The sequence below is a fragment of the Vanacampus margaritifer genome, chromosome 20 (genome assembly GCF_051991255.1).
Source record: "Vanacampus margaritifer isolate UIUO_Vmar chromosome 20, RoL_Vmar_1.0, whole genome shotgun sequence".
Lineage (NCBI taxonomy): Eukaryota > Metazoa > Chordata > Actinopteri > Syngnathiformes > Syngnathidae > Vanacampus > Vanacampus margaritifer.
In genome coordinates this window covers 16,481,401-16,494,326 of record NC_135451.1, presented here as the reverse complement: position 1 = coordinate 16,494,326, position 12,926 = coordinate 16,481,401, and the positions used below count along the sequence as shown (strand labels likewise).

At 48.8% G+C, this 12,926-nt stretch overlaps 1 protein-coding gene across 1 annotated transcript in view; it reads left to right on the top strand.

Annotated features, from left to right (window-relative positions):
• The window catches only part of gli3 (GLI family zinc finger 3), a 112,275-nt gene extending 99,606 nt beyond the window's left edge, over positions 1 to 12,669 (top strand). Inside the window, exons 11-15 of the mRNA XM_077554800.1 lie at positions 4,629 to 4,778; positions 4,882 to 5,046; positions 5,843 to 6,136; positions 7,636 to 8,020; positions 8,135 to 12,669. Coding sequence (XP_077410926.1) covers positions 4,629 to 4,778; positions 4,882 to 5,046; positions 5,843 to 6,136; positions 7,636 to 8,020; positions 8,135 to 10,338 — 3,198 coding nt within the window. The 3' untranslated portion in view covers positions 10,339 to 12,669. The remainder of the gene's footprint in view (positions 1 to 4,628; positions 4,779 to 4,881; positions 5,047 to 5,842; positions 6,137 to 7,635; positions 8,021 to 8,134) is intronic.
• The last annotated feature ends 257 nt before the right edge of the window (positions 12,670 to 12,926 follow it).

Here is a 12,926-nt window from a genome sequence, read left to right as displayed (position 1 = left end):
AAATTACGAAAAATTGTAACGTCATAATTGGCCGATTTGCATCTGCATAATAACTAATCCAAGATTTCTCAACATATACAATTTTTTTTCAATAGTTTTCAAATATTTTTTAATTATTTATGTGTTGTTTTTTTTAAAATGTTTTTTGGAAGCATTTCTACGGTTTAATTGTTTTTTTTGTTTTTTTCCAATACACTATATTGGCTGTCAATTAGACATACTTTTTGGCTATTTGTGGGTCGGAACCGGGAACGACTGTACAGTAACTGAACAAGTATAATTTATTTTTTTTTTTTACTCGCGTATGACGTTTGAATGTATTTTCAAATACGTTTACACATATTTGCAAGCACATTCAAACATATCTCTTTGACTGCCAGACGTTTTCAGAAAAGGGATGCCGTGGGTGCCAGTCGATTTAAGCATTTTGACTGATGTTTCAAGGTCCACAGAAAATTATGTGTTTGGACTATGGAAACACACATACTACCAAATGAAAGATTGGACTCTCATCTTTCATCAGAAAAAAAAAAGTTTGTTTCTACCTTATTCCGTTTTTCAGTAATCAACAATAGAAAATGGTTAGTTTCACCTCTGTTTTGAAACAAACGTCTTTTAACGTCTTTGGCACTCCTCCATAGGATTTTACTAAACGTTATTTAACGTTTTTGGCAGTCAAAGAGATATTTGAAAGTACGTTAGAACGAGCTTACTTCGGCGTTAAAGTGCATTTGCAACTATCTTTGGATGTAGTCCAGAAAGTAAAAACCCCGCCACAGTTTGGCTTTATCCCCAGATGCTAGCTAGCGTGCTAGCTCCCCGGGTGCTCTTTTACCTGCTAGGGAGCTAGCTAGCTAGCTAGCGCAAGGGGGCTAAAGCCAAACTGTGGCAGTTGTTTTGACTTTCTGGACCTGGACTTGCCACTTCTGCTTGCTAATACCTTTCTTTAGATATTTTCCCAAAATGTACCGGCTTCATTCTCTGTAAATGCAACAGCAATTCCGGCAATGCCCTTGAAATCCACACACAACAAACAAATCAATCAAAACAATAGCCCCGGCGCACTCCTTGGCGGAGGTAATGGAAGCGTAAACAACCTTGTTGCTTGGAAGTATTTCGTTTCAACAAGCGGCCGTCGCTTTGTGCTTGGCCTCATTTCGGGAATTAAGCCTTCACACCACCCTCGTCGCGCTCCACCTTGTTCAAAAAGCTCTGGGCGCATATTTTGCCAGCCTCAAACATGCCAAACGCCGGCGCCGCCCCGCGCCTCGCTACTTTATCGCCGGCGCCGATAAGATAAAGGCGGGATCTGTGCAATTTAGCTCACTTATCTGGCCCAGCCAGTCAGCACAAGCGAGGCGGGTGTCACTTTTACTTTGCGCTCTTTATTTCATTGATTCCATTTGCGGCCCTCAATTGGACCCTCCGCTTGATTTTGTGGGGGGTGACCCTCAACACCCCCCACCCCCCTTCCCCCCCCCCCCACCACGCTCATTTTCACTTTCATTTTCCTCCCTGCCGTGTTTTTTTTTTTCCTCAGAAGGACGACTTTTTCAAGATAAGGCCTGGTGGCGACTTTAATGTGGAGCTTCAAGTGTTTTTTTTTTGTTTGTTTTTTTCTCGCATTAAGCCCTCGTATGGCCTTCCGACGCCATCTTGTAATACTTGTTAATTTTTGTGGGGGGGGGGGGGGGGGGGGGGGGGGAATGCACAAAATGAATTCTTGCACTGAATTTGAGTTTGCTGTTCAGCAGTTTTGTTGTCCTTGAATGAACATTTTTAGCACTTTGCACGGACGGGGAAGAAAAAAAAAAATCTCAGGTATTTTGTCCATATCTATTTTGTAGCATTTTAGTCCCACATCAGGTTAGGAAGTGTGCCCCCCCCCCCCCCCCCCCCCCCAAGTAGCACAGATGAAAAATTACAGAGCGTCTTGGCATGTGCTCGCACACTTCAGTCCATTTTTTCTGAAATCCAAAAAAATTCAAGTGTTTTTTGAATCATAGTTTGGATAGTTTTTGAATCATGGTTGTGATTTAAACTATTACGAGAGAAGACATTTTTTTTTCGAATGAAAAAGTTGATTACAAGGACGAGGGCCTGCTGGCTTCATTAATGTTCAAGTGAAATAAACGCAGAATATCCGAGTAGAAACGGCAACACCGACCCCCCCCCCCCCTCCCCCCCTCGTCGTCTAACTGCAGGCGCAGGCCTTTAATTGGTAAAATGCAGATTTTTTTTTTTTTTTTTGATGGAGAGAAGGATTAGGCCGCTTATCGGTGTGGAGTATCTCGCCGCGAGATGAAAAGGGTGCGCTGAATTACACATGCCAACTACGCCCCCCCCCCCCTTTTTTTTTTTTTTTTGCAACTCAACCACCCCCCAACCAACTCTCCTCTGCCGCCTCCCCTCTTCCGTCTTTTGCCTCCCCGCGCGTTTACAACAAAGCACTTTGGAGAGTGACATCACAAAAGAGCGTCTGATTTATTAGGCGGCCGTTTGATAAAAGCTAAACGACGTTGCGGGTCCCGAGGCTTGTTTCGGGGGGGGGGGGGGGGCGCAATTGCCGTGTAAACATTCTCAGGCATGAGGGGCCGCGTCCCACCGAGACTTGTATAAAACGTGGCAATTGGGTTTGGTTTGTGTGTATTATTCCGTTCGCTAGTCACGATGCCGTTTTTGTGCTCAGGTCGAGGCCCTGTGTGAAATAAAAGTAGCGCTTTGGCGTCATCTTTCTATTGCTTAGTGCCATCTTTTATACGCTTTGGTACCACTAGAAAGGTAATTATAAACATTTTTAGGGTAAGACTCGATTACTCGTGGCCTTTTGGTGCCTGAGAATCCAGCGGCTGCGTACGCCCCCCCCCCCTCCCCGTTTGCGCTCCCTGTCAGCCGCCCCCCCCCTCCGAAATCCATCTTGGTGGCGTTTTTACAGTTGTGGTCCGATAAGCTGGCAGGCGGAAGATGAATAAGCGGCGCGCCGCCGCCGCTATCAGCACCTGTTTGTCGATGTAGCCGGCTCTGCTCAGCATGGAGATTATTGATCCAATAAGAATTGCCATTAGCTTCCTGCGCTCGCTGTCAGCCGGCCGGCTCATGCATCACATCCGTCAAGCGCCTCCTTCATTTGTACAAACGCGAGCGCCGGCGAGTTCCCGTCCGCCGCCGCCACGCGCCGCCCGTCCATCGCTCTCGGGAGGATATCGAGCGGCCGGCCGACAGAACGATCGGTCGCCGCGGGGATCCCCTAGCAAAGCGGCGGCTAAAGGGCCTCCGACCGAGGAGATCAATCTCCTGAGGCGAGGATGGGGGGGGGGGTGTAGGAGGCGGGGGGACTTCACTAACGCTCATCGACCACACAATCATTTTCCACGGGATTAGTCTTGTTTTGTCACTTTAAAATGAAAAAAGTGCCATGTGAGAGTAATGGCGGGGGGGGGGGGGGGGGGGGGGGCACTTTCCAATGAGCACACTTGTTCTCGCAGATGAGGCCTGGAGGTGCGAGTGTTGCCAAAGTAGGATGCTTGGTGGCGGGTCAGTGTCGGGCCAAGGGGGCGGGACAAAGATGCCATTGTCAAGCCTGCCCCCGGTCAGGATGTGACCCTGACAACTCCAAGAAAGACTTTTAAGAGCTTTCATTGTCCGCCGTCTCTTCAAGACAACCCTGATTGGCTGCCGAGGTCAAAGCTTGGTGTAAATTGTCTCCGATACAAGCACATCGGGGACTTCATCTTAAAGATCCTAAAGGGGGCTCGCTCATAAAACACTTTGTCCCTCTTTGGCTCTTTCAAAAGCTTAAAGTTGCAGCTAACCCGTAGATTAACCCTTAGTCACACCCTAAAAAGCTAAACCTAACCCGACTCAAAAAGAGAATCAAAAACCTAGCAAAAGCTAAGCCGAAGCTGACACAAGAAGGGGAGGAAAAATCTGGAAAAATTAATTCTTTGTTGCCCGAAAAGGAGCCTAAATCCTAAATCCTCTTAACCCCAACCCGAACCCTACACAAGTAAGCCTAACCCCAAACCTTTTAGCCAGATCTGCGCCATAAACGAATGCTTCTTCGGCCCGTTCCCTCGACTCTCCACAAAGTTCTTTTCGGACTCATTTTGTATTTTTCTTTGTGGTTCTTCGATGTCACAAACAATCTATCAAGTACGAGCGCACAATTTTCAAAGTCTTCCTGGTTGTTAAGCCCCCGTTTAGGAGCGTTCAGGACACAACACCCCAACGTCGTCAAGTCCCAATAGACACCAAATTTGATTCAAGAAATTGACTTATGTACAATATTCACTATTTTAGAGTTTTCATGAACTCATAACTAAACAAAAGGACTTTGGGGTGAACCAAGGCCAAAACAACAAACGGAATATTTCTTACCGGTTATCATTGGTCTGCTTTTAAAAGCCTCTGAAGCCACCAATCAGGAGATCCGATGTCCCTCCACCAATCAATTCTCATTCCCACCAAAGTAGAATGACCTCCCACAGACTTACAACCTTTTTTCAAGATCTGTTCCAAATTGTCAAGTGGTTTTCCTCGACCCGTGCCGCCAAACTTCGGCAAAGTTTCTGCGCAATTCAGTCACCGTGGATGGAAACCTGAAATGCGTTTTTTGTGTGCGTCTGCAGCACATCAACAACGACCACATCCACGGGGAGAAAAAGGAGTTTGTGTGCCGCTGGGAGGAATGCTCCAGGGAGCAGAAGCCCTTCAAGGCCCAGTACATGCTGGTGGTCCACATGCGGCGGCACACCGGCGAGAAGCCTCACAAGTGCACGGTAACGCTCGAACCGCCATCGGAACCGACGGACTTCTCCTGGTGTGTTGATGTGAAATGTAAAGAAAGTCTAATACGGATTCTGCTGTCTTTCGGTTTTCCAGTTCGAGGGCTGCGCGAAGGCTTATTCCCGTCTGGAGAATCTCAAGACTCACCTGCGCTCGCACACGGGCGAGAAGCCGTACGTGTGCGAGCACGAAGGCTGCAACAAGGCTTTCTCCAACGCCTCGGACCGAGCCAAGCATCAAAACCGTACGCACTCAAACGAGGTACGCTTCCATGTACTCACTGAGGGAGTTTTGCCTTGCTGTGATCTTGTGATATCCTGGTAACATTGGACAGTTACGGACGTTACATCGCGGTAACCTCAGACGGTTTACGGACGTTACATCGCGGTGACCGTGGATAGTTACGGACGATATATCAGGATAACCACGGACGATTATGGACGTTAGTTTCACAGTAACGTCAGACGGTTACAGACGTTATATCGCAGTAACCGTGGATAGTTACGGACAGGATAACCACGTACGGTTACAGACGTTATATCGTGCTAACTACGGACGGTTATGGACATTATATCACGGTTACCTCTGGCGGTTTACGGACGTTACATCGCGGTAACCGTGGATCGTTACGGACAGGATAACCACGTACGGTTACAGACGTTATATCGTGCTAACTACGGACGGTTATGGACATTATATCACGGTTACCTCTGGCGGTTAAAGACCTTATATGGCAGTAACCATGTTTCGGTTATGGACGTTGCTGTAACCTCAGACGGTTATTAACGTTGCAGTCACTATGGACGGTTACGGATTATATATCACGGTAACCTCAGTAGGTCATTGCCGTTATATTGCGCTAACCTCGGACGGTTACGGACAAAAGTATCGCGGTCATCATGGATGGTTACAGACGTTATATCCTGGTAAACATTGGCAGTTACCGACAATATATTGCGATAACCTCAGACGGTTCCATACATTGTATCGCTGTAATCTGGCTTTGTCTCAAAGCGGAGTCTGACTAGGTTCTATTCTTTCTGTATTCCATTGTCAGAAACCCTACGTGTGTAAGATCCCCGGTTGCACCAAGCGCTACACGGACCCCAGCTCCCTGCGCAAGCACGTGAAGACGGTCCACGGGCCCGAGGCGCACGTCACCAAGAAGCAGCGCGGCGATTACCCGCGGCCCCCCGCGCAGCCCCGCGAGCCGGGCGCTAACGGCCAGGGACACTCGCCGGGGCAGCTGGGCCTGGGGGGCTACGCGGACCAAAGGGAGTACAGCAACCACGTCACCTCCAAGCAGGACGACTGTCTGCAGGTCAAGTCCATCAAGACGGAGAAGCCCATGGTGAGACTCTAGCTCAAGATGGGCTTTACTACAAACTTGAGTCGGTTTTAAATGGAACTCCAGTTGGTGTCCCCCTTGGTGTGGTTCAGTTGGACAGGTGCAACATTAAAAAAAAAAAAAAATTCCTTCCCAATGCATTCACACCAACAGTATTTTTTTAAAGCTTTTTTAAGTCTTTGCTTTGTCAAAACCGTCACAGCTTTGTGTTTTTTGTACTTGGCAATAGTACAACTGGTAGATTTTGCCAAACCAAAATACGCACCAGGGGCGACATTTTTTATTTTTTATTTTTTATTTTATTTTAACAAAAGCCATTGAATGATTGATCTCCGAATGCGCCCGAAACTTCTTCTAACGAGCGCATGTTCTCTTCTATCCGATGCTTTGCGCATTGCGCTTGTTGTCTTCTAAGGACAGTGGGTGATCAGGTGAGACGGGCGTCCTCCGACTTCACAGTCTCGTGACTCCATTTCATCACAAACGTCACCGTTTCATTCGTCTCAACTTTCCCTTCATTCACGTTTAGCAAGTTCAAGAGGCAGCTTGTGATTGGCCAAACTCATCAAAACGTAAACGAGATGATCGTTGAAACGTCTCCAAATGCTGCCCCAAAAAAAATCTGATTCTGACAAAAGTTTGGGTAAACAACCCAATTAGTTAGCAGACGGCGTCATCCTTTTTATCCGTCCTGTGAAAGCGTCCCGAACGTAAAAGTGTCCTTTTGTCCATCTCAAGTGGAGTCTAATTCTACTTTGAAACCCTTTGAAAGCTAATTTGAAAACCCTCCCCTATTTTCAACACAATTTTGAGACCCTAACCCTCGTTTGGAAGCAGACAAATTCCCGGAGGCCAATAAATGCATGAATGCTGTTTGGTCCGATGAAGTCATCGGAAAAAGTGCATGTAAAGATGGTGTTGTGAAGGCTTTTTTTTGGTGCATGTTGATGTGTTGTGCTCTGAGACTGACTGGCGACTGGTCCACGGTGAAACCCGCATTTGCTCTTTCCGCATGTACTCGTGCTTACTCCTGCATGTTCGATTCACTAAGTCAGGGGTGCTCAAGTTCGGTCCTCGAGAGCCCCTATCCAGCCTGTTTTCCAGGTTTCTCTCCACTAGCACACCTGATTCATGATCAGGATCGTTATCAGGCTTCTGCAAAGCTTGCTGATTAGCTGATCATTAGATTCAGCTGTGCTGCAGGTGGGAAACATGGAAAACAGGCTGGATAGGGACTCTCGAGTTGTCCATAGATGTGCCCCCCCCCCCCCCCAAAAAAAAATTATCCAGGATAGGCTTCAGCTCACTCAAAAGAGCAAAATCAGATTCATAACATGAAATGTTAAGGGTAATGCAAAAGGTTCCAGGTGGAACACCAGGGTGGATTTTTGAGATTTTTGTTTTACTGCCTCCATGAGAACTGAAAATCCACAAAATCCCAAAAGAGACATTGCTACGCGAGTAAGTAAAATTCTGGTGTATTTCCCTCCCCCCACCCCCAGACGTCTCAGCCAAGCCCTGGCAGTCAGTCTACATGCAGCAGTGACCAGTCCCCCGTCAGCGTCTATCCCAACGGTGGAGTCCAGTTTACTGTGAGCGCCGGACGCTCACCAGGGGAGGGGCTGGACGAGGAGGGCGAGGAGGAGGAAGGGGTCGAAGGGGGCCGGCGAGGCGGGCCGGCGCCCGTCATGGACTCCACTGTCTCCACGGCGACGGTGGCCGCGCTGACCCTACGGGCGAGGCGCGGCGTGGGCCGCCCCCTGCGCTGGATGGAGCACTTGAAGATGGAGAGGCTGAAGCAGGTGAACGGAACCACGCCCGGCCTGGGGTCCCTGGCTCCCACGCCGCCCCCCAAGGGGTCCGCGCTCGCCGGCATCCAGGGGAAGGGTGAGTCCTATTCTCAAGTCTTACACGGTTACTCGGTTGAAGTGCTAAAAAAAAAAAAAAAAAAGTTCCAGAGTTGAGTTTTGAAGTCCACCGTTCGTGTTTGTGTCCTGTCAGGATGTTTCCTGGGAAAGCAGTGGTTGTCAGCCGCTCCTCAGCCCCCCGCACCCCCCGAGCTGGGCGGCACAACTGAGTTAACGATGCTCAACTTGCTGTGGGACCGGCGCGCCAGCAGTGGGAGCGCCGCCAGCTCGGCCTACCTAAGCAGCAGCCGGCGCTCCTCGGGCATCTCGCCGTGCTTCTCCAGCCGGCGCTCCAGCCAGGCGTCCCAGAGCGACGGCGCGGCAGTCGCCTCCCACCACCGCCGCCGCCACAATCTCAGCTCCACCGACTCGTACGACCCCATCTCTACCGACGCCTCCCGCCGCTCCAGCGACGCTAGTCACTACGGAGGCGGGGCGGCGGGGAGTGGCGGCCCACTTTCCGGCGGCGTCTATGGGGCTGCATGGGGAAGCGGAGACCTTGGAGGCTCTCGGGGAATGCTCACTTTGACCCCTGCGCAGCACTACCACCTGAAGGCCAAGTACGCCGCGGCAACCGGTGGCCCGCCGCCCACGCCCCTCCCCAACATGGAGCGCATGAGCCTCAAGGCCCGCATGGCTATGATGGACGAAGGCGGAGCCGACCAGCCTTTGCCACCCCTCGTCGGACCACACCGCTGCGCCGAGACTGCTAACGGCTTCGTGGGACATTCAGGCTACAGGAGGAGGGTCTTCTACCCTGGCGAGGGGCCCGCGGCGGGCAACCGCAGGGCCAGCGACCCGGTGCGTTCGCAGCCTTCGGACTTTTGCGCTCTGCCCCCCGTGCAGCGCTTCAACAGCCTGAGCAACCTCCACCCGCTTCCGACTCTCTGCCAGCAGCAGCCGCAGTCCCTCGACGTGCGTAACCTGAGCCTGCAGAATTACACCCGCTCCGAAGGGAACCTTCAGAGGGGCTCGCAGCACCCCTCGTACACCCCCAGCATTGCCGAGCACGCCGCTTTAGAAGCTCTGGCCATGGAAGGCGAAGGAGGGGCGTACTCTCTCCTCGGGGATGAAGACATCCTTCCGGACGACATGGTGCAGTATCTCCGCTCCCAAGTCCAGGCAGACGGTGGACCATACATGCAAATCGAGGACCAAATAGTCTCCGGCGAACACTCGATGAACGGGACGGAGGGGACCAATTTCCAGGCCAACCTCTGCCTCCAGGAACAGCAGCCGATGGTCCAGAGGGCGAGCCCCAGCTTGCTTCCCATCCAGTGGAACGAAGTCAGCTCCGGGAGCGCCGAGCGCTCGCCGCAGAGGGATCGCAACTGCGCAACCTGGTCCGGCGGGCAGGCCTCCTCCTCGGAGCCTTTTGGCCGGTTCGGAAACATGCTGGTGCAGCAGAACGGGCCGCTGGGTTTCCACAGCAGTTGCTGCCAGGCCGAGCTGACGCAAGGCCCCGCGGCGGTGAAGCTGGAGACGTCCCCCAACTCGTGCATGGAGACCAGAGGAGCCGCACCAAACGTTTTCGCCAGGCCTCACTTCCCCAAGGCCGCCGATGGACCTCTTCCGCACCCAACTTCCAGAACGCTGAACCACTTCCAGCAGAACCTCAACAGCAGAGTCGCCTGCCAAGCCCTGACTCGAGCCTCCATAGACAATCTCCAAAACTTCTCCCAAGAGAAAGCCCATCAACCCAATCAGCAAAGACCACGCCCGCCCGTCAGCTCTCACCGGAACATGATGAGGAACCATCTCAACCCCAGAAGCTGCACTGAAGTCCCGCAGCAACTGCAGAACCTCTGTTCCCTGAAGCTGGAGGCTCCAGACCACGGATACCTCCAGCCAGACTTCGGTGATCCCGTTTCCTTCCAGCAAACGGATCCCAAGGTGGCCTCTTTCCCCAGCGTGGAAGACCACTACTTGCTGGACGCTGTCAATGGCGGCGGCGGTCCAAACGACTCCATCTCCCTCCTGTCTCCCGCCTCCGACCATGTGACCAGCACGGTAGAGGGCGGGATGGTTCCGACGGCCGCGTTGGACGACGGCGTCGCTCTGGACTTTGGCGCCATGATGGAGGACGGCTTCGACCAAGGCAGCCTGGTGTCGGGTCCGTTGAGCCCTTCCATTTTCCAGGCTCTGTCCAGGACCTCGTCGCGGCTGACCACCCCTCGGGCGTCGGCCGCCTTCACGGCCGCGGTGGCCCCCGGCGTCAACAACATGGCCATCGGCGACATGAGCTCTCTCCTCAGCAGCCTGGCTGAGGAGAGCAAGTTCCTCGCCATCATGCAATAGTCCCCCTTGCCTCTCCACTTCCTCCTCTCGGGACACAAAATGGTGCATGTGAAGGCAAAACGTGGTCATTATCAGAACTCTTGAAAAAGATTTCCTCTCATGGAAAAGTGGGATGAACATGATGTAAAAATAAAAAAAATAGTTGTATTCCTTTTTCAGGAATGAAGGCTGTTTTTTTTTACTTCACTTTTTTTCACAAGCAGTATTTTTGCGTATTGTTGTTTTGTTGTACACGCTCTTAGTAAAAAGGTAACCAAGCCCTCTTCAAACCCCAAATAAGCCGACTTGCCGTGTCTTTTCCTGTACGGCTTCCTTCTTGAGGCTTTTTTTTTTTGTGGGTCTGCTCATGAAAGACATGCCCAAGAAATTTTTAAGTTGTGAAGTGATCGATGATTGAATATTCAAAACCTTTTTGAGTCGTCAAATTTCGCAGCCAGGCTCCATACGCAAAGACGATGACTTAAATATTTGGTCATTTCACGTCACATTTCTGTCAAGTTAAGTTAGTTCAAATTGTCTAGTAGTCAAAATCTCTAGGACACGTTTGCCATTGAATAATCCAAGGAAAGACAAAATTTCCCTGAAATGGCCGCTTCAAACCAAAATGACTTTCTGTGTCTTGTCAATCTAAGGTTCTTGAGACTTTTTTGTGGGTCTATTTATGATGGACATGCCTACCAACTTTCATGTTGCTGAGTGAAACCGGCTCCAGGTGCGGGATTTTTTCTAAAAAGACCCTTCAGAAATAGCCAAAATGATTCTAAAATGGCCGCTTCAATTCAAACCAAAATGGCTGCCTTCCTGTGTCTTTTCAGGCATGGCTTTTTGAGAAGTTTTTTTTTGTTGGTCAGCTCTTGATTGACACGTCTACCAAATTTCACGTTGTAGGTGAAACTGATTTTTTAAAATTATTATTTTTAAAAATGAGACGCTATTGTTGGTCTTTGAAGTGTTTTTGTAAATGGTTAAACTAGCAGCGTTCTTGGGTCATTTTGGGCATTGTGTCTTGAGACTTTTTTTGTGGCTATTCATGACAGGTGCATCTACCAAATTTCACACTTATTAATTGAAACTGGCATTTTTAAAAGATCCACTGCAACTCGCCAAAATGACCCTAAAATGGCCGCTTTAATTCAAACCAAAATGACCGACTTCCTGCATCTTTTCAGGTGTGACTTCTTGAGGCTTTTTTTTTGTGGGTCCACTGTCACGATTGACATTTCTCCCTAATTTTAAGTTGCGAGGTGAAACTGGCTTCGGGGGCTGCATTTTCAAATATTTGTTGGTTGGTTGCATCATGTTTTGACACATTCAGGAAGATCTTTTAATGGCTCCTGATGGGAAAAAGGTTTCCCAGCACACATTTCCTGTCAGTGTTTCTACCCGGTGATGTTTTTAAGAGGAAGAAAAAAAAAAGTCAAGTCGGCTGAAACAATCAAGTATTTTGATTGACTTTGTCTGGTGGGGTCCACCGGTGTATATACTGTAACGGTGTTTTTATATTCTCCTTTTTCAGGTGCTTACTGACATATACGTACTTTTGTCTTAATGGATGCTGACGCTGGTCCAACAGCACATGAGCACATGACTTTGAAAAAAAAAAAAATGTTGTACAGTGATGTTTGATTATTTTTGATGCTTTTGTCTTCTCCAAAGCTCTTAAATTCCGAATGTGTACCGCCGTCAAGTATTGCAGAGACGTCGTCGCCAGTGTTAGTCTTATTGTTGCTTTGCCTTTTATTTTTCATTTGTACGCGTGCACAATATCAAAAGTAGTTTAGCGTCAAAGCAATGAGGTACAAGTTGTTGTTGTTTTTTTTGGGGGGGGGGAGGGTACTTTTTTTGTAGCAGGGCATTGATGTTTTGTTTCAATGGATAATGGAGGGAACAAATATTTCCTTTGAAAGGAGGAAATTGCATTGAGGTATGTGCCTTATACGTTTCAGTAAAGAGAAGAAACACTGCCAATCTTCCATTGTGAATAATGAAGAACAAAAACAAAAATGAACGTGAAAATAAACATTTATATTAAAAATGTCCAATTATGGGAAAAGTCCAGATTTGTCAAATGCATTCTCATTTCATTTTGTTTACTGTGCTTTCTTTTTATATATAAATATAAGTATACAAATATATATATATATATATATATATATAAAGTGTCCATATGTTACGCTCTGTGTAGGAAAAAAGGGGAACGGACTTCCTGGGGCCAGCCAGGAGCCTCCCTCATTGGCCTGTTAAGCCAGCCAGAGGGGCCGCTCGCTCGCTAGGCTCTTTTATAACTTGACTCCAAATGTTTGTATGGTTTTAATAAAAATGGAAATTATATTTTGACTCAGTGTTTTTCTTTCATTTTGAAATATGAATGGATCTTTAATACATTAAAACGTTTTAATATCTATGCATTTGAATGTGTGGGTCAATGATTAGAAACACTGACATGATTTAATTCTGAATGTCAATACAGAATTGTAAGGTTTTAAGCATATATTTTCCAGTGGCGTGCGATCAGGATAGTCAAGGTAGGCACCGCCTACCCCAGGCTGAAATGAAAGTTGAAACCGTTTGGCATTTTCTGTTTATTT